Source organism: Octopus bimaculoides, chromosome 7 (assembly GCF_046866305.1).
Source record: "Octopus bimaculoides isolate indiv1 chromosome 7, ASM4686630v1, whole genome shotgun sequence".
Classification (NCBI taxonomy): domain Eukaryota; kingdom Metazoa; phylum Mollusca; class Cephalopoda; order Octopoda; family Octopodidae; genus Octopus; species Octopus bimaculoides.
Genome location: NC_142934.1, coordinates 19,059,735 through 19,084,225, shown reverse-complemented (window position 1 = coordinate 19,084,225; position 24,491 = coordinate 19,059,735). Strand labels below are relative to the sequence as shown.

The window sequence follows — 24,491 nt, the reverse complement described above, 5'->3', positions numbered from 1 at the left end:
ATCGCGGTCATAGGATCACGGTTGCGATTCCCAGACTGGGCGTTGTGAGTTTATTGAGTGAAAACACCTGAAGCTCCACGAGGCTCCGGCAGAGGATGGTGGCGAACCCTGCTGTACTCTTTCACCACAACTTTCTCTCACTCTTACTTCCTGTTTCTGTTGTGCCTGTAATTCAAAGGGGTCAGCCTTGTCACACTGTATCACGCTAAATATCCCCAAGAACTATGTTAAGGGTACACGTGTCTGTGGAGTATCTCAGCCACTTGCTCGTTAATTTCACAAGCAGGCTGTTCCGTTGATCGGATCAACTGGAACCCTCGACGTCGTAAGCAATGGAGTGCCAGTAGTGCCTGGACATGCCATTTAGCATTGTTTCTACATCTGAATGCCCTTCCTATTGCCAACCACTTTACAGAATATGCTAGGTGCATTTTCATGTGGCACCAACACTAAAGGTTTTGGTAATCTAAAGAAGGGAATAGAAGCAATGCCAGAAGTAGGCATTTGAGAGTGGGCAGGATAGGGGTGTAAATGTAGAGAATACACAATGGTTTTGGGCATGTACATTTGTTGAGGTGCCCTAGAAGGAAGCAGACAAGGAGGGCAAGAATGGAAGAGAAGGTGGAAGGGAAAAATGGATATGTATGGGGAGTTAGAGGAGGTTACTTGCAATAGTGGAGGTACATAAAGGTAACAGTGAATGATGAGATAAAAGTAAGGATAGATTTTGGGTGGCAATAAACTGACCCAGAGGATTGAGAGTGCTAGCTAGTACTAGAACAGGTTGAAGCTAGAGTGTACTGGTTAGCTTGGTTCAATACAGCTCCTTATTTGTGGGGAGAGGGTTGAAATATAGATGATGCAGTTTGACAAGGTGATTAAGAGATGGAGGTTTATGTGTGAAGAGATACAGGGATGAGGGAGCTAGGATGTAAATTGAGGGGCCAGGAAATTTGGTTTGGCAGGGAACTAAATTGATAAATATACATGCATTTGCTATAGATAGATACATGTAACCACAGTTAATTTATGGAAAATAAATATAAAATGAAAAGAACCATTAAAATAAAATGAATCTATAGCTTATGATTTTGTATTATATTTTCTAGAATGTGTTTATTTGTTAATATTCTGCATGTTACAAGGTTGTCTACAGCTCTTACTGGTGCTTGTCATGTAACAGCCATCCATTTCTTATATATATATATATATATATATATATATATATATATATATATATATATATATAAACAGTGTTGAAATAAACTTTCAGTCTCAAAGAATATTCTTCCTTTGTCATTTTATTGTCAAGTTTTAGTTGAATACTGCTGAACATTATTTTATTTTCTGTTTCTGGATCAGAAAATGAAAGATTACCTTCAATATTTCTACAGATTTTTAACAACAAGTATGTACTTATGAGGAATCTAGCTGTTATTTCTAACATGTTAGGTAACCTTAGTGCATAAAATCATGTATGCAATCCTGAAGCAAGTTATTGCTGTTGTTTCTGATCCAGTAGACTGATAATGAAAAGTATTCCACCCATGACCTTCCATCTTTTTTTCAGTAACCAATAAATAAATATAAGGTGGTAAGCTGGCAGAAACGTTAGCATGCCAGGCGAAATGCTTAGTGGTATTTCGTCTGTCTTTATGTTCTGAGTTCAAATTCCGCGGAGGTCGACTCTGCCTTTCATCCTTTTGGGGTCGATAAATTAAGTACCAGTTGCGTACTGGGGTCAATCTAATTGACTGGCCCCCTCCCCCCAAATTTTGGGCCTTGTGCCTAGAGCAGAAAAGAATAAATAAATATGCTATTGTTTGTGATATGTACATTATTACATACATTATATATTTATAAGTATTATGTGGGTGTGTATTTATATATAAATATATATACACACTTGCATACATAAAAAAGCACACTTTACAGAATATACTGGGTGCATTTTCTTGTGGCCCCAATACTAAAGTTCTTGGTAGCCTAAGGAGGGGAATAGAAGAAGCAGTGCCAGAAGTAGGCATTTGAGAGGGGGTAGAATAGAGGTGTAAATGTAGAAGATACACAATAGTTTTGGGCTTGTACATTTGCTGAGGTGACCTGAGAGGAAACCAGTAGCACTGGTAGAGAGCACCTTCAAATGCACTTGCTGTATGTGTGACTGCCTCTCTCGATTAGTAGACCTCTGCAACCACAGCAGATACTGCACCACCATCAGCAACTAATACAACTTCAAGTACAGATCCATGATCTCTCAAAACCAATGAATGCCTACTATGTAATATGATAATAGTACATCTGTCAAACTTCAAAAATGATCTAGCAGCTGCCAGGTATGGCTGTACGGTAAGAAGTTTGCTTCTCAGTCACATGATTCCAAGTTCAGTGGCACTTTGAGCAAGTGTTTTCTACTATAGCCCCAGGCTGATCAAAGCCTTGTGAGCAGATTTGGTGGAGGAAATTGAAAGAAGCCTGTTGTATGTGTATCTTAGACCCCCACAACCACTTGGCAACTGGCTTTAGTTTGCTTACATACCTTAACTTAGTGGTTCAACAAAAAAGTTACCAATAGAATAAGTACCAGGCTTGTGAAAATAAGGTTGATTTGTTTGACTACAATATTCAAAGTGGTACCTCAACAGGACTGCAGCCTAATGACTAAAACAAAAGATGAGAAAGCAAATGAATAAAGAAGCAAGGAAACAAGAGGAAGATGTTATGTCTGTTCTTTGGTGATTAATGAAGACAATGATTTCAACCACATGAAACTTAAAACAAGGGATGCATCCATGCAGGGGCCCAGAGAGTCACAACTGTTTTCACTTTTTGCTATTCCATTTGTGTGCCTGAAGCAATGTAAGTAGTGGTATTTCATGTCCACTGCAGTGAAAACTCCACCACATGTAGCCCCAAAAATTTCAGCAGTCATCAATGAAGACCACAACTGCTCCTGCCCATACTACATCAGTGTGCTTAAGATTATAGAAGTCACAATTTTCAGTGCTGCAGATGGATGGAATATCCTAACTTCCACAATGATACTATATGACCCACATAGTCTTATCTGCTAGGTACTGATGCTAAATTAGCGCCAGTTTTTTGGGGTGTGGGGGTATCGACATGGACATCACTCTGTGGCAAAATCAAATCAAAACAACTGAACTTGTATGAGAATGCAGGAGTTTTGTCAATGTGGCTGAAAGGGTTTCTAACCTTGTAGTACCATTTAACTTGGTGTGTATACAGGCCGTGGAGGCGCAATGGCCCAGTGGTTCGGGCAGCAGACTCGTGGTCATAGGATTGCGGTTTCGATTCCCATACCGGGCGTTGTGAGTGTTTATTGAGCGAAACACCTAAAGCTCCACGAGGCTCCGGCAGGGGATGGTGGCGAACCCTGCTGTACTCTTTCACCACAACTTTCTCTCACTCTTTCTTCCTGTTTCTGTTGTGCCTGTAATTCAAAGGGTCGGCCTTGTCACACTGTGTCACGCTGAATATCCCCGAGAACTATGTTAAGGGTACACGTGTCTGTGGAGTGCTCAGCCACTTGCACGTTAATTTCACGAGCAGGCTGTTCCGTTGATTGGATCAACTGGAACCCTCGATGTCGTAAGCGACGGAGTGCCAACATACACATACAGGCCATAAAACTTCATGCTAGTTGTTTGCTTCTAGCCTATCTTGGCAATATGATGCCACCTGCACCAGTTGCTCCCATTGATCTGCTGCTGTCATTTGAAAGAAATTCAAGGCTCTGGTTGTGGGAATATTTCAGTGTTCTAAATGCTGGTCAACCGAAATGTAATTATAATATGAATAGATCTGAGTGGAGACTATGAAATAACATGAATTTGCTGCTCTTTGCTAGATCATCCTAAGGTCTCTTACCTCATGCATAGAATACAATTAAATTTTAAAAATACATGAACTACTATTTAATGATGGTATAACATGAAATAATCATCACAAAAGTAAGTATAAAAAAATACCCTGGGTTGTCATCTGCATGGAATGCTAACATATTTAATGGTAGATTCAATTGGTTAAAAATTAATATTCTAACTAACCAGTCATACATGCTAAATAGAGATGAGGTTTTTTCAGTCTCTTGGCACCACTGTTAGATTTTAAAAAAGACTCAAAATCTAATAAGCTGAGACTTGGACAACTGCCATAGAAACCTGAATTGATACATGGAGTGGAATATTCCACACACAAGATATGAATTGATATTTGTATTTACTACTAACAGCAGTAACACAATATGAACTGCATCACTAATTAGTTTTCCTCAATTCCCACATATTGCATCATGAAAAACAAACTTTAAATATTAACTTTTGTGTGTTTTCTATGTTATCAACCTTCTGGAAATATTCTTTTCTACTCGAGGCACAAGGCCTGAAATTTTGGGGGAGGGAGCCAGTCGATTAGATCGACCACAGTACATAACTGGTACTTAATTTATCGACCCTGAAAGGATGAAAGGCAAAGTCGACCTCAGCAGAATTTGAACTCAGAATGTAAAGACAGATGAAATACCGCTAAGCATTTCACCTGCATGCTAACATTTCTGCCAGCTCACCACCTTAACCTTCTGGAAATATTTAACTTTTAATGTCATGCTGTGAAGGTGCATGGCCTAGTGGTTAGGTAGGGTATTGCACTTCCAATCTCAAGATCATGGTTTCAATTCCTGGACTGAGTATACGTGGTGTTCTTGAGCAAAGCACTTCATTTCATATTACTCCAGTCCACTCAGCTGTAAATGACATACCCTACTATGTACTGACATCCCATTTGGAGGGAACATTGTAATTTCAGTCACTTATAAGTCATGGAACTGGGTAAGCAGCCCTATACGACGGGCTTCTTTCAGTTTCCGTCTGCCATATCCACTCACAAGGCTTTGGTCGGCCCGAGGCTATAAAAGAAGACACTTGTCCAAGGTGCCACGCAGTGGAACTGAACCCAGAACCATGTGGTTGGGGAGCAAACTTCTTACCACACAGCCACTCCTGCGCCTATTCATTTTCTTATTTCCTTAATGTTTTTTCGTGTCTAATGAAAGGAAGGCGTCAAAGCTCATAATTTAAGTGGAAAAAATACATCTGTAGGATGTGATTTGAGGGCGATTCAACTGCCTATTTCTTGCAGGTGGTACAACCACCTATAACATCTCTTGTTGGCTCAAGGCCAGATACGGACAACCTTTATCGAGAAGCGGGCCGCATGTGACATGGTTCATCATCATGTGGGCCGCATTACTAAAAAAAATAGAAGGTAGTTTTTCGTTAGGCGTGCTACTCAGACTGTTCCGTGGCCCGCAGGTTGTCCAAGACAGTTTTAGACTTAGAAATCCTTGTATTGCGAACGAGTTAGTTCCCCTGATAGTTTAATGTAGATTTTCTTCTAATATTCGAATCTATGTTATGGTTTGATATATTCATCCAATTTTATAGAAAATTTCACTACTGATGTAGTTGTTATATATTCAGTTTTCACTCCGGTAAGTAACAACATAAAGATATTGATGTTAGCTTCTTTATGACTTTATCGTTGGAAAAAATTAAAGTTAGAAGTTATGATGAATCCAACCACACGGTGACACCTACAACATTCACTTCAATATGTAAACACTATTTAATTGTTCAGTGCCGTATTATTTAATTTGTACAGCATTTCTTTCTGTTTATGATCACAAAATGAAATTGGAAAATATCGTGAGCAATCGCATTAAAGAATCGGAATTATGAAGGAAAAAAAGTAGATGTGAAAAATTGCAGCGTGATTTCAAAGAAATGAGAGACGGGTGTATAAATAACGACCTCACTTCAAAAGTACGCCCCCACCCGATTTTCTTTCCCTCGTAAATTTCTTTAAAATTCTTATCTTCAAGTAACTTTTCCAGAGAGGGAGTAGGTTACCATTATCTTAATTGAATTTGGAAAATTTCTTGGCTGTATTTATAAGTGCAAGCATAGCTATGTAGTAAGAAGTTTGCTTCCCAACCAAATGATATCGGGTTCCGTCCCACTGCATGCCACCTTGGCCAAGTGTTTTCTACTATAGCTCCGGCCCGACCAAATCCTTGTGAGTCAATTTGTTAGACGGAAACAGAAAAAAGCCCATCATAAATGTACGTGTGTGTTTGTGTATCTGTCCCCATCACCGCTTCACAACCTCCAAAGCAGGCGAAGGTAAAGAATACGCACATCCTGTGTTACGTGCTAGGGTTAAGGTTACGCTGAAAATGGGTGGTGTGCGTATTCTTTACCTCCGCCAGCAAGGCATATCGAAAGAATCAGTAGCAGACTTGAAAAAGAAAAAGTACTGGGGTTGATTTGTTCGACCAAAAACCCCAGAACGGTTCCCCAGCACGGCTGCAGTCTAATGACAAAAACAAGTAAAAGATAAACTTGTCTGTGGAGCACATTATTTTAAACTTTGCCATCACACAATCGTATTCTATGACAACTGAAATGTATATCTAGAGCATTTCATTAAAAGACATGCAATTTGAAAGAAAGTTATGAGGAAATCAGGGGGTGATGTTGGGGGGAATAATTGAAACCTCCCCCACCACACACACATACACACACAAAACAATTTTCTCCGTAACCTACAACGTCTCAAATATATCTGGAAAATTTCGTAAATAAAATGTGCATTTTTTACCAAAAAAGTATTGCAGTGACCGCAAATATGGGGAGACCATAATTTCTACTGACTCTTATACATCATTATGCCTTATATTTGTTTTTGTTAAAGCTTTTAATTAAATACTTAAAAGTTACTTAAATATTTTTTTGTCGCATCATAATACATACACTTTGTATTTCAAGAAATCCAAGATGTTTTTACTGACTCAGTCGACACACTACAGCCACTCCTTTCTCCAGATACCCCAGCACCTGCAACCAGGCTTTCTTTACTCTGGTCAGGACGTCTGCTCTATTCTTCTCAGAGTGCACAAAAACCACACTCAGCCTCAGGTCAAACTTGGCAGCTAGCTAGCCCAGAATTCCTAAACGGCGTCTTATCAGCATCTCTGTGCCTCCTTTGGTTCACACCCTCCACTCGCCAGTGACCACTGATCCCACCCATCTAAGTACAGTGGCTGAATTGGTCCAGATCTTGATGGTACACAGCCCCCACCTCAAGGCCAGGTTCAGCCCCTTCAACACAGCATCCAGCTCTGCTACGTTGATGTGGTTGCAGTCGTCCTTCTTCCTGAGCCAGGCTGCATCCTCCACCAGAACACCTCCAATTTCCAGGACAACTCCTGTTGCTATGCTGCTAGCATCACACTACATGATCCCATTCTTCAATTTGGGCACGTACCAGTTTCTTCTTACTGGGTCCTCCGCAATCACTCTCTCCAAGACTTTTTGCATCATGGTAGTTGTCTTCTCGCCCATTTTGTCACTCCACCTCACTCCTTCAGCTCGCCTCTTCATGAAGCTGCATGCTGTCCGGAGCCATCTTGCAATCAGGTAGTGTCCCAGCAGCTTCCCACACACAGAAAACAGTTCTTGCCTACTTGTCTTTGTGCCCAGTTCTGGGATCTCATTCCCTCTCCGAAACACCAACGCGCTGGCCTTGTCTCTCCCTAGCTCGAGTCCAAGTGCAGCTCCTCCTTCCATCACCTCTGGTGGTTTGCCAATTAGCCCAAAACTCTTCAGGTGACTTCTGACTTCCTTTGCTCTTGTCCACCAGGATGTTGTCAGTAATAAATTGGTGGCTCTTTTCACTTTGTCCGCCTTTCCCAGGATGGTTTTGAGAATTGTTGCCATAATCTTCAGTGCTGAATTCAACCCAAATCCTAACCTGATCAGGTAGTATGTCTGACCCTTGTACCTAACTAGCTGATATTTCCACAGTCTCCTCAGCCATATGCAGCTGCAGATATGCTGACTTCAAATCGATGATTGTGGAGGTGCCTATCATCTGCCTCCACACTCTCAAGGTTTTGCTGCAAATGTCCATAGCTCACTGCCCATATGGCACAATATGTGGTTGTTCAGCTCTCGGAAATCTAATACCGGCCTGACTTTATGCTTCGTCTGCTGCACCACTGCCATCACTAGTAGCACTCCACTCTCCACTTCCTCCTTCCAAGGGATCAGAATGCTTTCCTTGATTCACCGTTCCTACAACACAGCCTGGCTCATAACATCACAGTTCTATTGTTTATCATTCTTAGGTTAAATAGGATTCAAGCAGATAAGAGATGGAAAATCATTTGTATAGCCTAACTTAATTTGGTTAGAAAAATTATAAATATGGAACCCAAAATTGGTTCTACCTCTACACTTGGTCCATCACTAGAAGAGCACATCTGTCTGTTTCTCACATCAGGTATGGCTTGTGCACAACAATACAACTTTCACCCTCTCTACTTGTCAGCCCAGAGAAGTAGACTCTCTACTCTTTTTCCATCCGTCTTCTAACAGTCAACAAAAGACGAATTTAACTACCTACAAGATGCACTATAGAACTAAAATTCCTCTGTGTACAACAACTCAAGGAAGTTGTATCTTACATTGTAATGATATAATAAAAAGCCATTTCAACTAATAATATTTTCCTCTCATTTATTGGGTATATATAAATCATTACAATTTTGGTATCCCCTTGCAACATTATCGTTACAGCTTTATATATTGTAAGTTAGGTTTGCTAATCTCTTAAATAAATCCATACCTTCACCACTTGTGCAAAGTTTTCATCAACCATTTCCAGCACATTTCCATAACAAGGAATTGTTTCCTAGATTTTCTCACTTTCTTCTCACTAACAAAATTTTAAAAATTATATTGATATTTAACTATATCTTTTTTTTTCCTTTTATTTCAGGATATTACAGGGCTTGGACATTAAAAGAACTTTCCACTTCAAATATATTAATATATATATAGCAACTTTTAAAGAAAGATTTTATTCTTATTGAAATTAATTACGAACTTTATTGAATGGAAATGTGTATTATACATTTTTTCTGGAGAGATTAAGCTGGGAAAAATCTCAGCTAAGGATTTAACCACTTTCTTTGCAAGGATAGTCATACAGATGTTACTTAATAACTGGAGTTATTTCAGTGATCCTTTAATATCTAATTTCTTCTAATAAAATATTATCTTAGCTAAATTAATCCTTATGTGATTGATTAATCTTGAACTGAAATAGTCTGTCATTTTGACAAATATCACTTGGTGCTAAATATATTTATATTGTAAATTAAAATGAGAAAAGAAAGAAAAGTTACCTTAATGTTGGAAGATAAAAAAGTAATAGAGAAAGTATTGTGTGAGAATCAGATTGATGTTCTGATGAGACAGTGAAAATTTCTTATGAAAAGTCTACCCTCTGTGAGATCTATAAAAAGTCGTTCACAGAAGAAAACCAATAAGTTAATTCACACAAGATCAACATTTTATGTGTGAAAAATTTGTGCTAAAAGATTCATTAAAAATGATCTAATTTCTCACTAATATATTCACATGGAAAAAAGGCCATATTCCTGCGATATCTGTGATAAAACATTTTCTTTAAAGAGTAACTTGACTAAACACAAACGTATTCACACAGATGAAAAACCATATTGCTGTGATATTTGTGGCAAATCTTTCTCACGGAGCGATCATTTAGCTTGCCACAAACATATTCACACCGGTGGGAAATATTACCATTGTGATATTTGTGGAAAGTCATTATCTCGTAGAAGTAGTTTATCTATCCATAAACGAATTCACACAGGAGAGAAACCACATCAGTGTGATATCTGTGGTAAAACTTTTTCTAGAAATAGTGATTTATCTTCTCATAAACGTGTTCACACAGGAGAGAAAAAATACCACTGTGATATTTGTGGTAAAATGTTTTCTCATAATACTAATTTATATACCCATATACGTATTCACACAGGAGAGAAACCATATCGCTGTGATATTTGTGGTAAAACTTTTTCCAGAAGTAATATTTTATCTTGTCATAAACGTGTTCACACGGGAGAGAAACAATAACATTGTGATAACTGTATTAAATTATTCCATCAAAGAAGTAATTTTACTGAATGTCAATACCTTCACATTAAAGAGAAAGTATAACATTGTTTTATCTGTCACAAAATACATCCAACAAATATTGTTAATGATGTCATAATAATGCTTACATGGGAAAGAATTGATATTGCCAAGCTATTAGTGGGAAGTTATTTTTTCTGAGTAGTGGCTTATCCCACTGCATTATTATATAACCACAAATTTATCTACATTACACTTACCACTCAGTTATTTTTAATAAAAGTATTCTTTCAGAATAAATATGTATGTTGTCAGATGTATTTACAGAAAGAGGAAAGAATATTTTTGATGTATTTGACCACGTGGTGAGGTATGTTATACCACAACGAGGTTCTTCATTATTGTTTTGTCATTCTGTAATGAACTAATACACAAGCAACAACTGAAATTTTAAGACCTGATTGACATAGGCATGGCTGTATAGTTAAGAAGTTTACTTTGTAATTACATGGTTTCAAATTCATTCTCATGCTAACTAAAATCTTGTGAGCGGAATTGCTGGATAGAAATTGAAAGATACCTGTTGTGTATATATGTGTGAATGTGTCTCCTTGTCTTGACATTATTTGCAAACAAACAACAGTTTTTTATGAACAGTGATGTAGTTACAATCAGCAATCTTACATTGAAAAGACATGCAGCCATTGAACTGGTCATGTTCAAAGGGCCTGAGATGATATTACCTTGTTTGGAAACAGGTCAGAGGTAGTGACAGGATGAGCATCTAGCTGCAGCAAATCTGCCTTAATGCATTCCACCTGAGCTGTGCAAGCATAGAAAAGTGGATGTTCAAATGATGGCAATAATAGGACATATGTGAGAGTTTTATTATCCTAAATTTTGTGTGAACATCATGGTGTAATTTGTGAATGTTACATATAAAGATATATCACTTTTCTACTTTTTTTTTGTTGAAAATATATATCAAATTTAATCTCAATTAAATTCTTTAGTCTGTATTTGTACCAAATCTTCAGTCTGGATGCAAATCAGACAGTTATATTATTGTTTTGTTAACATTTGCAGTTTACATTTACTCCTGAAATGTTATTATTTGATACAATTAATAATGTTGCTAGCCTAATTTCATTAGTTCTTTCTTTTGTAATAATCTTGCCTGTTTGGAGAAATATTACCAAAAGGACATTTTACTGTGGACATTGAAAAATATCTCTACTGCTAGAATAGAGTAGTGTGGAAAAATATAAAATTAAAATCAAAATTTAAAAAAATCAAATGATTTTGAATTGTATTTTCTAAAGTGTGAGTTTTCATTTCCTCTGAACATTCAGCATTGGTATCTGTTATGGCAAACTGCAAAAATTCTGAAAGATAAACCAGCTTGCATTTATATAGAATTTATGTCTGTTTGGCAGACACCTTGATCAGCCTCAATTTCGTCTTGTCATTTTCCCAAACTAATGTTTTACAGTTCTATATTTAAGAGATGAGGAATTATGTAACCCTAACCATAACCCCAACCCTAACCCTAACCCTAGAGAGCTCGGAAAATTCACATGGTCAGCTCTACACAACCCGAGCACTAAATCGAGGGTTAGAGTTAGGGTTAGGGTATTAGATGATTTCTGTTTCACTCCTGTGACTGGACGTTGAGATTTAGTGCTCGGGTTGTGTGAATTTTCTGAGCCCTCTCCCCACCCACCCGTTTGCCAGCGCGCATTTTTTCCTTCATATTTATTTCATATACGGTGCACTTCAACTACTACACTATTTTTTTTTCAATTTTTCCACCGGGTGTGGATCTATATAAAAACCTGGGAATTGCTCTGTGATTTGGCCACTCTTTGCACAGTGACTAACCAAGCCACTTAAATTTAAGCACTGCAATCTTTACCTGTCTTGCTTTCTGAATATGGTGAAGTTTTACTGAGACAGTCGAATCCTAACAATAAATATGATCCAACAGTCAATCTTATTTAACATCAACACTCTTCATCACTATGTTCATTCCAAATAATTAGATGGGTGAATTGATATAGTTTCAGATGAAGATGCAGCACCATCTGAAAGACCGAGCTCTACTGGAAATTGACTTAACTCTGGTTTCACTGAAGTGAGCATGATGTCATCTTGTTGGAGGAACTGAACTCGGCAAGTTCTAGATGCTCTCATAGATGATTGTCACTTTGGCATAGTGAGAAGTCAGGCTCAATAAGCCTGTGAGTGGAAGTAGTCTAGTGAACAAGAAGCCATGGGCCCTTCACTTGAATTTCCTCGTTGTTCAACAAGGACTTGAAAAAAATTCAATCTTTAAAGTTCCATTGACTATGATTTTATATAAATCATTTCTACTAATGGTCCAGGTGTTTTTATAGTAAGTTTTTGTTGAAGGCTAGTAACCAGTCATCTGTTACATTTGGTGATCTCTATAAAGAAACAAACTACACAGCCATGTTATGATTTGAGACAACAAATCAAGCCACATGAAGCCAACAATTGGACTTCCTACTAGTACTCTAATCAGAGCACGACATATCAGTACCCTTTTCTATCATAGATATGGCAGCTATTATTTTGAAAGTACCACCATTCTGATTACACAACCCAGCACTAATTTTCACATTGCTTCAGTTTAGATCACTTCTTGGTATTTTAATTATTAGTGTACTTAAAGCTCCAGCTATACTCTTCAGCCTGATTGGATTTCCTGGTGTCACTACAAATTTGGCACCCTGTTCTTTTTCTGAAAAGACTTCTATTCCAGGAGACAAAGCAGCCAGGGATTAAGGGCAGCAAATATACCTGATTCCAATAAACAAAGCCATCTCTTTTTCAGTAGTGACAAACTATCAGGTACATGTTTCCTTGTCAATATGGGTACCGTACTGAGGCAAGCATAATTTCTGTTTCCCTTATACATTAGAAAACCTACGCCAGTTTTTCTGCAAGTGGTGATCATTCACTGATTCCAACAATCAGTGAACAGTCTCTTATTCTGGATTTAGGCCTTCATCATTCTTTTCCAAGGGTTTTCATCTTCGCTAACTTGCTGACTCCAATTTTAGGAGCTGATTTCCTTCACTATATCAGCATCTCAGTAGATGTTAAATGCAGAAGGCTTATTGATAGTATAACCAACTTCTTGGTGTGCAGTATAACTGCCTGGACACCCACAACAAGCCCTGTTATTTTGCAGTCATGATACAGCTCTGTTCTTCGTAAGTACCCAGACTTTCCTCGTCTGGTGTTTAGAAGCAATGCAGTCGAGTATAATAATGTTAACTACCACATTAACACCTGTGGCCCACTAATTGTCAAGTGACCACTAAGTCTCCTTCCAGATCGTTTAAAGGCTGCTAAACAAGAATTCCAACACATGCTACACTTCGGAATAATTCGCCCATTTAGTAACAACGGATCACTGGTCCCGAAGAAAACGACAAACGACAGACACGCCTGCGGGATAAGACAATTTAATTGTTGGAGACTTTTTCTCGTCAAAGCACATATGATCAAATGGTCTAGTCATTGCCATTTAACATCAGGGACAACATAGTTCAATATGTCTAAATTTTTTTAAGGTAGTGTTATTTGGGGGATATTTGGCTGCTACTTTATTTCATAAATATTTGCCATAAAGGCATTACAAAGAGGGGACGAACAAGGGCAGACAAACATAAAAGGGGTGAAGTAGCTGTATCGATTAAATATTTACAATTTTAAATATACAATAATAATTTGATTATATTTACAATGTTCGATTAAAGCATTGCTCAGCTCTGCCCATTCACCCCCGTTGCTAAGAGTGAGAAGAAACTCTTCTGTTACTATTGAAATGAATTAACTCCCCTTGTTACAAGAGTTCTATTATGGAAACTTGTCGAAACTTTCAAATTTGTCTCAAGAGGAAAACCCCCCCCCCCCCGAGAAATCGTTTGCAAATTTGGAAATTTCATTTTCGTCAGGTCATTGACAATTCTGAAGGAGTAAAGGCTCACCATAAGGTATGGTGTTTAGCAAAAGGGAGGGGGAAAAAACACTTATACAACTTCAAGTTTAACATTTTTGTTTAAGCTCATCACGTTACATTATTAACATTATTAAATATCATAATACTACGAAGTTGTACTTTGACTTTAGAGTTCCATGTAAATCCTTTTTTTTCTTCTCCTTTGATTGTATAGTTTTGATTTCATTCAGTTTTCCGAAATCTGAAATCCTATTTCCGGTAGGAAGTTTTCGAACTTTGATAAACATTCACCGAATTTTGTATATTTAATTAAACATTCTTGTACGTACGTATTTAATAAAAAATAATTCAAAATGTATTTTCTTTATTTTTTAACTTCTGATTGTTCATTTTTAAAAAATTAGATCACTAATCAATAACTATTATGTTTCATGTAACTGGCTTTGTATCATCCTTTCTTTCACACAGTAAATGAAAACAGTTCGGAGGAAAGTTATTGTTCTCACTCCACTTCAATTTACTCTTTCGTAATGACGTATTGTAGAAGAAAAAGAATTGTGGACAAAGTGATGGATGAAGATGAAATCAAAGAAGAATCGTGTACACTGCTGGAGTTAGCCACTCAGACAATGGACGTAGATTCAGCGATTGAATGGATGGCAAAACGGAGACTCTTAAGTAACTCTGTCAACTGTGGTACGTGTGGCGAACCGTGTACACTTATCACTCTGACGAAGAAACTCGACAAGAAGATTTGGAATTGTCGCCGGCACAATTTTACCCAATCCATTCGAAAAGGGTCTTTTTTTGAAAGAAGCCGCATGTCGTTACTGGACCTTCTTCTTTTAATTAACATGTGGGTTGAGGACTACCAGCAGAAAGAAATGATGGAGCAACTCCATGTGAATAAGAACACAATAGTGGACTGGTGTAATTTTCTGCGAGAAGTAGTAGAATGGGATCTCCAGAAATCACCCACAGTACTTGGAGGTGTGGGCGAGGACGGTACACCGATTGTGGTAGAGCTGGGTGAATCGAAATTCCTAAACAGCAGATACCACAAGGGCCAATGGCGCGCTGGTCACTGGGTGTTCGGTGCGATCGAACGCCGGAGTGGTAAGTGCTGTATGGTTGAAGTCCCCAACAGAAAACAGCAAACGTTGGAGCCTATCATCCGACAATGGATCCTTCCAGGTAGCCGCATCATTGCTGATGCTTGGGTATCTTTCGATCTGCTGAAAGATATCGATTTTAGATTGTACTCGAACGACTCCGTGGTGCACGAACGGGATATCGTGAACCAAAACGATCCAAATGTACACGCACAGATTATCGAGAATACATGGATGCGAGCGAAAAGGAAATTAAAAAAACAATGCGGCACCAGTGATGCATTATTTTCTTCGTACCTCCACGAATTTTTGTGGAAAAATAAAGTGAAAAAGAAACCTTTTGGCCACTTGTTAATGGCCATAAGTAGATTGTATGCGGTTTAGTAAGTGTAATGTTTAATCAATGTAAATGGTCACATTTAATTTATGCAGTGCAATTATGTAAATAACGATTTGTAATAATGTTAAGTTAGCCTTGCATGCTGCATTCTTTCGATGTAAACAGAACTGGACATTTCTACTGGTCACACGTCAGACATACATCTCCCATGGCTGTAGTGTCAACGATAGCATCTGTGCAGTATATCGGGACTCGCTGGAAAGAACAGGAAACTCTCCTTCAAATCACATATCACTGTCTTAAAGGAAAGGGACAAATTGGACAATGTTATCCTATAAAAAAAGAAAGAAAGAAAACTAATGGGATATCAATGCTGGAATGTCATTGATGATCATGACGGCTGACCTAGGGCTAAACAACAGTTGAACCACATCTATGACAGGTCATGCAACCAAATACCAATGTCTGTCAACGACTGGATTCTCCAATACTAAATAAAGGTATCTGTCATTCTTATTTACATTATCTGTTCACAGGGTTTTAATATATATCATAGCATTACTTCAGTTTTTTAGCTTCAGGTCAGACCTATGGTGAAAGGCTTCCTAGTAGTGACTATCTTGTCTTTTTTCTCTAATGAGCCCTCTCACAATAGAGTGTAATTTAAGAGAGATTTGACTGCTATTTCTATTAGATGGAAGTTGGTTGTTATATGAAACTTCAGCGTCTACATTCTACCTGCTTAGAATAGTGGCCAAATTTTCCTTAAATCAGATCCTACTGGTCAAAGCTCTCCATCTGATGTCTGTCAACTTAAGAATGATAAAAAATTCTGGCAGGGATTGATATGACCATGGACATTAGGAACTGAATTTCTTGGGATATATGAGGGATGATTGATAACCTGGTATGGCATTTGGGTGAATATGTAGTTGGTATACTTCTAAATGAGATGTGAGGGATTGCGATATTAGGAGTTTAGTATATTCTGTCATTCTTAATCTTTTTTCTTAGTACTTTCTCTGTGGATCATCATCATCATCATCATTTGATATCCATTTTCCATTCTGACAAGGGTTGGGCTGTTTGACAAGCTGCAGAGCTGTGTCTGGATACTCTTCTTATTTCATATTGTTTGACTTTCATTATCTCTTATCTCTAACAGTTTTATATTGATATTGATAGTATACTGTCTTTTATTTCAGAGCATCAGGAATTATTTTGAAGAATTTTTTCCATCCAAGATATGTCATGGAAGTTGTTGTTTGAAGAATACAGATAAATTATGTACAAGAACACCTGTGATATTATTTGCTGATCCTTGGTTAAAAGGTAAAATACGACTTCTGAATTAGAATTTACAGTAAAAATTTAAAAAAAAGGAAAAAACATGTAGCTACAATTAAATGTCAGTCAGTCATCTTTTCAAGTTGACTAATTAGCTTCAGATGGATTTTATGTCAGCTCTTTCATATCAGTTGTTTGGAGGTGTAGAGCTATTTTAGTGTATTACTATGAAAATGTGCCCACAAGGAACAGGAAAGTAAAAATATGATAATTTTGTTTTTGTGATAAAATGGAGCATGATGGAAGAAGAATCATATGAGATAAAGCATCTTGGTGAACAATATTGAGGAGACAGGAAGGGATAAAAAATAAATCCTAATTCAGTGGCATTTTTACAACAAAAAAATAATTTAAATCAACATAAATTGCTTCACTCTGGGTCAAAGTTTTATCAATGTAAAGAATTTGGCAAAAATTTTACAAGAAACAGTCCTATATATCATCACCAACTTAACACAAAAGAAAGACCATGTCATTGTGATATCGTTGGTAGAAAGTTTTCACAAGGGAGCAGTTTACGTACATGCAAGTATTTTTACACAGGTGATAAACCTATCTACTGTAATATTTGTGGCAAAAGGTTTACTGGTAAAAGTGATGTAACTCAACACAAACATATATGAAGAGACCATAATACTGTGATATTTGTGGTAAAGCATTCTCTTGACGTAGCAAATTATATAGCCACATATGCATTCATACAAAAGAAAACTGGTTATATGAAAGCAATATCTGTGTTAAAACACACTCAAAGTGAATTTAATTTTGCCATGCACATATTCATACAAGAAAAATATCCTATCACTCTGATATCTGTGATAACACATTCCTTCCAGTTAGCCATTTATGTTGACACGTATTCATTCATACAGGAGAGAAACTGTGCCACTGTGATATATGTGATAAAACGTATGTGACAAATGGTAGTTGAACTAGTAATATGCATGTTCACTCAAAAGAAAATCTATACTGTTGTGATATCTGTGGCAAAACACTCTCTCAGGCATGTAACTTATATAACCATGAGAATTTTCACAGGAGAAAAGACATACCAATGTGATATCTGTGGTAAAAAGTTTTCTTATATGGGTGGTTTATAAATTCACAAACATATTTGTATTGGAGATATACCATACGACTGTGCTGGTGTGATACAGCAGATTATTTTAATGTAATCAATAAAAGAGAAAAAAGACTATGTTGTTGCAATATCAGTGGTAAACCATTTTCTGTCCATAGTAATTTATTTAAACACAAACTCACACAAGAAAGAAACTATACCATTTTGATTTATGTGGCAAAACATTTATCTAACCATAAATGTACTCATACAGGAGAGAAACCATTCCATCGTGATCTTTGTGATAAAATATTTTCTAAAAATAGCTTGTCTACCCACAAACATTTTCACACAGGAGAAAAAGCATATTACTGTATTACAAATTGGACAGACAGCCGAAAGTAATTTTACAGCCAATGTCAATTACAATGGCTTTCGGTGGACAATTTAGCAATTCAGTTTTCCAAATTTGATCCCTACAAAGTATTTGCATGGATTTTTAATCCCTTTTTTTCCCTATATATATATATATATATATATATATATATATATATATATATATATATATATATATATATATATATATATAGCAGGATTCCATACCATTTCCATCTATCAGTTTCACTTATGAAGCATTAGTCATCCGAAGGCTATAGTAGAAGACACTTGCCCGTGTTACCATACAGCAGGTATAAACTCGAAACCACATAATTGTCAAGTATGTTTCCTATTCACACAGCCATACCTATACATGAAGGTATATTATGAAATAATGAAAATCATGTCCAGGTGGTATAAGGTTTCAAGTGAATAGAAATCAGAGCTAATAAAATTAGAAAGAATAAAAGATTTAAAATCATATTTGGTTTTTTGAAAAATAACAACATAAAAATACATGTGATAAATCATCTGTCAGCAGTAGTTTAACTTTCCACAAGAATCATACCATTGTAATATGTCATTTTGTGTGCAGTAGTCCATTTAAATACAAATGAACACACAGAGGGGAGAATTCATGCCACTGTGATATATGTAGCAGAATATTTTTTATGAACAGTACTTTGTCTAAACACAAACATACTCATACAGGAGAGAAACCATACCATTTTGATATCTGTGATAAACCAATTTCTAGAAGTAGTTTTTTGTATTGTCCCAAAAGTTTTCACAGAGAGAAGAAATATTATTGAGGCATGTAAAATGTTAAATGGAAGTTGTGAACAAAGAACAAAAATATTTACAACTGTCTGACACAGTATTAATGTCATATATGTTCATACATTTTATTCTTTTACTGATTATTTCAATAATAGGATTGTGGCCATACTGGAGTACTGCCTTTAAGGATTTTAGTTGATGACATTTCTACTACTTTGCCTGGTACTTATTTTACGATCTTTGGAAGGGTGAAAACAAAATTACCCATGGCATATTGGGACATAGCTTGAACATAGAAGAATGATGTCCAATATTCATTTAATATATCTCCTGCACCGTACTTTGTCACTAGCTGCTGTCTCTTTTCCTCCTTCATGAGGTTCAGCATCCTGAGATCAGCCTTTATCACTTCTTTGGTCAAGTTCCTTCCATTTGGGTTACTTGACACTTCACCCAACTGTCCTTTTCATATGCATCACATATCCATTCCTGTACATATTCTATTTTGGCTTATTTCACTTATATCTATTTTTTCACACAATATAAACTGAGTGAAAATAATGTATGCTAATATCCATGCTCATGTTTTGCTACCTGTTCAATAAAACACTTCAAACATCTGCATCATACGATTTGCCCTTCATTCTGAGATAGAAGAATCCCTTTGTTGTCAACAGAGGTTGTAACTCCCAGAACTTTTTTCACCCCATCCTTATGTTGGTTACTATGCTTCTACTGCTGATAGGTAATGGAAACTGTCAGCTACTGTCAAACCTGAACATTTAAAAGAATTCATTTCATAGGTGCTCTTACTGCTAATTATATCTATTCATTTGTTACGTAGGTGCAGGCATGGCTGTATGGTTCAGAAGTTCACTTCCTAACTACATGATTTCAGATTCAGTCTTACTGCATGGCTATAAGAGAAGACACGTTGGCAGGTATCTTCTACTGCAAACCCTGGCCTGAGTTGATCTGATAGACAGAAACACAACAAAGCTCGTATATATAAATGTGTTTGTGTCTCGTTTTGACATTGCCTGATGGCTGTAGACAAACATCAGCATTATACAAGCTGTATCCTTTGTTTCCAATCATCTGTGAAAACATGTCCAACCATGAGGAACCTTGCTTGGAAACAGGTAAAGGTTGATGACAGGAAGAACATCCAGCCAATGAATTTTGTCTATGCCATGCAAACATGAAAAAGTAAACATTAAAGCAATGATGATTATTATAATATTAATGAAGTCCTCCTCTGTTAGCCTGCCTAGAGTCCTACAGCATCTCTGATACATAACCATCTTACATTTGGTACACATGATAGAATTCCTACAGACTCCTTTTCCCTATATTAAATGTGGCCTTTCCAGGGTGCAGAACAGATTTTTTGTCAAAATTTTTGATTTTGCAAGATTCACTTTTAAACCCCTTAAACCTTATTCTCCTTTGGTTAGGATTTTTTTCTTTAATTCTCTGGCTGGTTCAGCTATGAAACGAGGTCGTCCAGATAGAGTAGTTACCATGAACAGTCGGTCTTGATCTCTTGTTATGGCTCAGAGAATAAAAATAAACAGAAGGTGATTGTGAACTGAGCCCTGATGAACATCTAGCTGTACATGTAAATTGCTCCCTAAACTTGTTGCTAACTCTCGCCTTGCTGTCAGCCCCACCCATGTACAAGGTTTGCATGGCTCTCACTACACCCAGTTTGATTTTTTATTACTCACAAGGGGCCATTCTCACTACACCCAGTTGTCTTAATGACCGTCTGACTATATAGAAAGATACTGTCAAAGGCTTTATACTAGTGTATGAACACTATGTGTAGTGTCTTCCTCTCAGATAAGAACTTCTCCTGTAGTTGTTTTACTTGGCTGAGGGCACCAGTGACACTTCTTGTCTTAACACAAACCCAAACTGCATCCCTCTAAGCTCATTCTTTTCCTAATTAGCTGTGCTATAACTCTTTCTGCCTCTTACTCAGTTCATCAATTTGATACCTATGGTTGCTTCTTTCCAGAGCCTCTTCTTTTCCCTTGTAATAGTTGATGAGGCTGCTGCTACATCTACCATTTGAGATAAATCCCCTTTTACTACCTGATTGATTATGCAAGTCACTAACTCGAGTCCTATTTCACCAGATATCAGCCTCTCAGCAGCCTATTCTTGGTGGCCTTCCCTTCCTTCATATCTCAGTAACATTTCCATCCAGAGCTGTCTCACAATTCCATCTATTTCAGGCAATCCTCTCATGTTTCTCCATTTAGCAACTCTGTAGAAGCATTTTCATGCATCATTCTTTTCAGCTTTATCCTCATTGAGGTTAAGTGCACCACTGTCGTTCTATACACATTTTTCACCAATGGCATTCTGATTTACTGGCCATGCTGCTTTGCAATCTGCATCACTTTATGTCTATGAACCAACCTCACATCATGAAACAATATATGGAAAATACACATGTACTGTGGTATAACTATATACAGTTGTATTTGAATATATTTGTATGCTGTTTTTATCACATCAGTATCATTAACATGTTACTATTAAGTGGCTATTATTTGGGAAACAATTTTTTTATCAAGAAAATTAATGAACAAAATAGGGCGTTTCCATCTGTACACTATGAAATAATTTTAGTGTACTGCAATAGCTAACACCTTGTATTTGGATAAAATATTGATTGAATAAAATATAAAAACAAATCAGAATGACAGCTGCTTTTTTTTTATATTTAAATAAAGCTGTATACTAGCAATTTATGTTTGCCGTAATAAAATTTTATTGTTCAATGTGCTATTATTGATGTTGTAACAGGTAACTGCTAATTTTTATGTCTTTACTGCTTGTACTTTTGATAATGGGCCTACTCAATCATGGCTGTCCTGGAGAGTTTAACCTTTTGCTTGTCCAAACAATTTCCATAAGTTTGTCTTAAATGTCTGTGCTTGTTTTTCAGGACTTTTGGTTAGACTTTGTTTCACATGTTGCGAGTGATATAAAGCTTTCCTTCATAGATCCCAAAATATTCTGGTGATTGAAAAAAATTGGGAATGTGTATCATATATGATGCAGGGATATCAAGGAAATATGTCCTGCGTATCACATGTAATACACAGGACAGACAAAGGGTTGAACAACATAAGGAAATTTGAAAATGGTCAACCAGACTTATGGTATATTTACTACATTACTGAAATTTTGCAGGAACAGCTAATTTTCTTAATTGTTACTATAGGAATCTGAAGTTATTCTTTAGATATTTAAACAAGGTGCAGGAGTGACTGTGTGGTAAGTAGCTTGCTTACCAACCACATGGTTCCGGGTTCATTCCCATTGCGTTGCGTGGCACCTTGGGCAAGTGTCTTCTACTATAGCCTCAGGCCGACCAAAGCCTTGTGAGTGGATTTGGTAGATGGAAACTGAAAGAAGCCCATCGTATATATGTGTGTGTATATATATATATATATATATATGTGTGTGTTTGTCCCTCCAACATCGCTTGACAATCGATGCTGGTGTGTTCACGTCCCTGTAACTTAGCGGTTCAGCAAAAGAGATCGATAGAATAAGTACTAGGCTTACAAAGAATAAGTCCTGGGGTCGATTTGCTCGACCAGGTGCTCCAGCATGGCCGCAGTCAAATGACTGAAACAAGTAAAAGAGTAGAAAAGTAAGAGGCAATAATAAAGAATGTAAAAATACCTGAAGAACACTGATTGTAAATAAAATGTAATATCATATTTTATTATCTAAGTTTTGCAAGTGGAAAGTATAACAGTATTTTCAAGTAGTGTGCAAGATATTATGAACTGGGAGAGATGATAGTTGGTGACAGGAAGAGCATCCAGCCATATAACATCTGCTTCAATGAATTTCTTTCTGACCCATGTGAGCATAGAAAAGTGGCCATTAAAATGATATAAGTTTGTGTGTGTGTGTGTTAATTTAACCCTTTAGCATTCAAATTTCTTTGTCAAGTGTATTGCCTATTTATTCACATTTGTTTTGAGTTATCTCATAGCTTTCAGATTTCAATAGTGTGTTTGTATATTTTTATAATGACATTGTAGGAGTAGGTGTGAGAGGTTGTATCTGGTCAGTTTTAACATAAAACAGAATACTTAAGCAGGACATGACCGGGTTAAATGCAAAAAGGTTTATGTTATCATAGACGAAGGAGTGGCTGTGTGGTAAGTAGCTTGCTTACCAACCACATGGTCCCGGATTCAGTCCCACTGCGTGGCACCTTGGGCAAGTGTCTTCTACTATAGCCTCGGGCCGACCAAAGCCTTGTGAGTGTATTTGGTAGACGGAAACTGAAAGAAGTCCATCGTATATATGTATATATATATATGTATGTGTGTATGTGTTTGTGTGTCTGTTCCCCAACATCGCTTGACAACCGATGCTGGTATGTTTATGTCCCCGTAACTTAGCGGTTCGGCAATAGAGACCGATAGAATAAGTACTAGTCTTCTAAAAGAATAAGTCCTGGGGTCAATTTGCTCGACTAAAGGCGGTGCTTCAGCATGGCCACAGTCAAGAGACTGAAACAAGTAAAAAGACAAAAAAAAAATACATTTACTCTTTTACTTGTTTCAGTCATTTGACTGCGGCCATGCTGGAGCACCGCTTTTGTAGTCAAGAAATTTGACCCCAGGACTTATTCTTTGTAAGCCTAGTACTTATTCTATCGGTCTCTTTTTGCCGAACCGCTAAGTTACAGGGACATAAACACACCAGCATCGGTTGTCAAGCGTTGTTGGAGGGACAAACACACACACAAATACATACATATATATATACATATACACGACAGGCTTCTTTCAGTTTCCGTCTTCCAAATCCACTCACAAGGCTTTGGTCGGCCCGAGGCTATAGTAGAAGACACTTGCCCAAGGTGCCACGCAGTGGGACTGAATCCGGAACCATGTGGTTGGTAAGCAAGCTACTTACCACATAGCCACTCCTGCCCATATGTTAATTTAATGATAAAATATATGTTAATTTAACATTGACATACATATATGTATGTTAATTTAACATTGACATATATGTATGTTAATTTAACATTAACATATTTAAGTGGAATGGACACTGAAAATCAAATTAGGAATACTAATGCAGTAAAGAAACACAACAGTAACTCAGTTGCTACTATCATTTTAATCATTTTGACAAGTATGAGACTTTGGGTCTATTTTAGTCCGGCTTGCGAAGACCTGTTGAGGCAAGCGAAAGTGAAATCATGATGGCACTTGTAAAGACATTCGAGCGAGGTCGTTGCCAGTACCCGCCTGACTGGCCTTCGTGCCGGTGGCACATAAAAGCATCCACTACACTCTCGGAGTGGTTGGCATTAGGAAGGGCATCCAGCTGTAGAAACTCTGCCAAATCGGATTGGAGCCTGGTGTAGCCACCTGGTGCACCAGTCCTCAGTCACATCGTC

The 24,491-nt window shown here is 37.2% G+C and overlaps 1 protein-coding gene across 1 annotated transcript; it reads left to right on the top strand.

The window, feature by feature from the left end:
- The first annotated feature begins 5,139 nt into the window (after nt 1–5,139).
- Nucleotides 5,140–21,744, top strand: LOC149134591 (uncharacterized). Its single transcript, XM_089354905.1, has 3 exons — nt 5,140–5,512; nt 8,863–15,971; nt 16,677–21,744. Exon 2 carries the CDS (start codon nt 14,550–14,552, stop codon nt 15,513–15,515), a length of 966 nt encoding a protein of 321 aa, XP_089211031.1. The 5' UTR covers nt 5,140–5,512; nt 8,863–14,549; the 3' UTR covers nt 15,516–15,971; nt 16,677–21,744.
- The last annotated feature ends 2,747 nt before the right edge of the window (nt 21,745–24,491 follow it).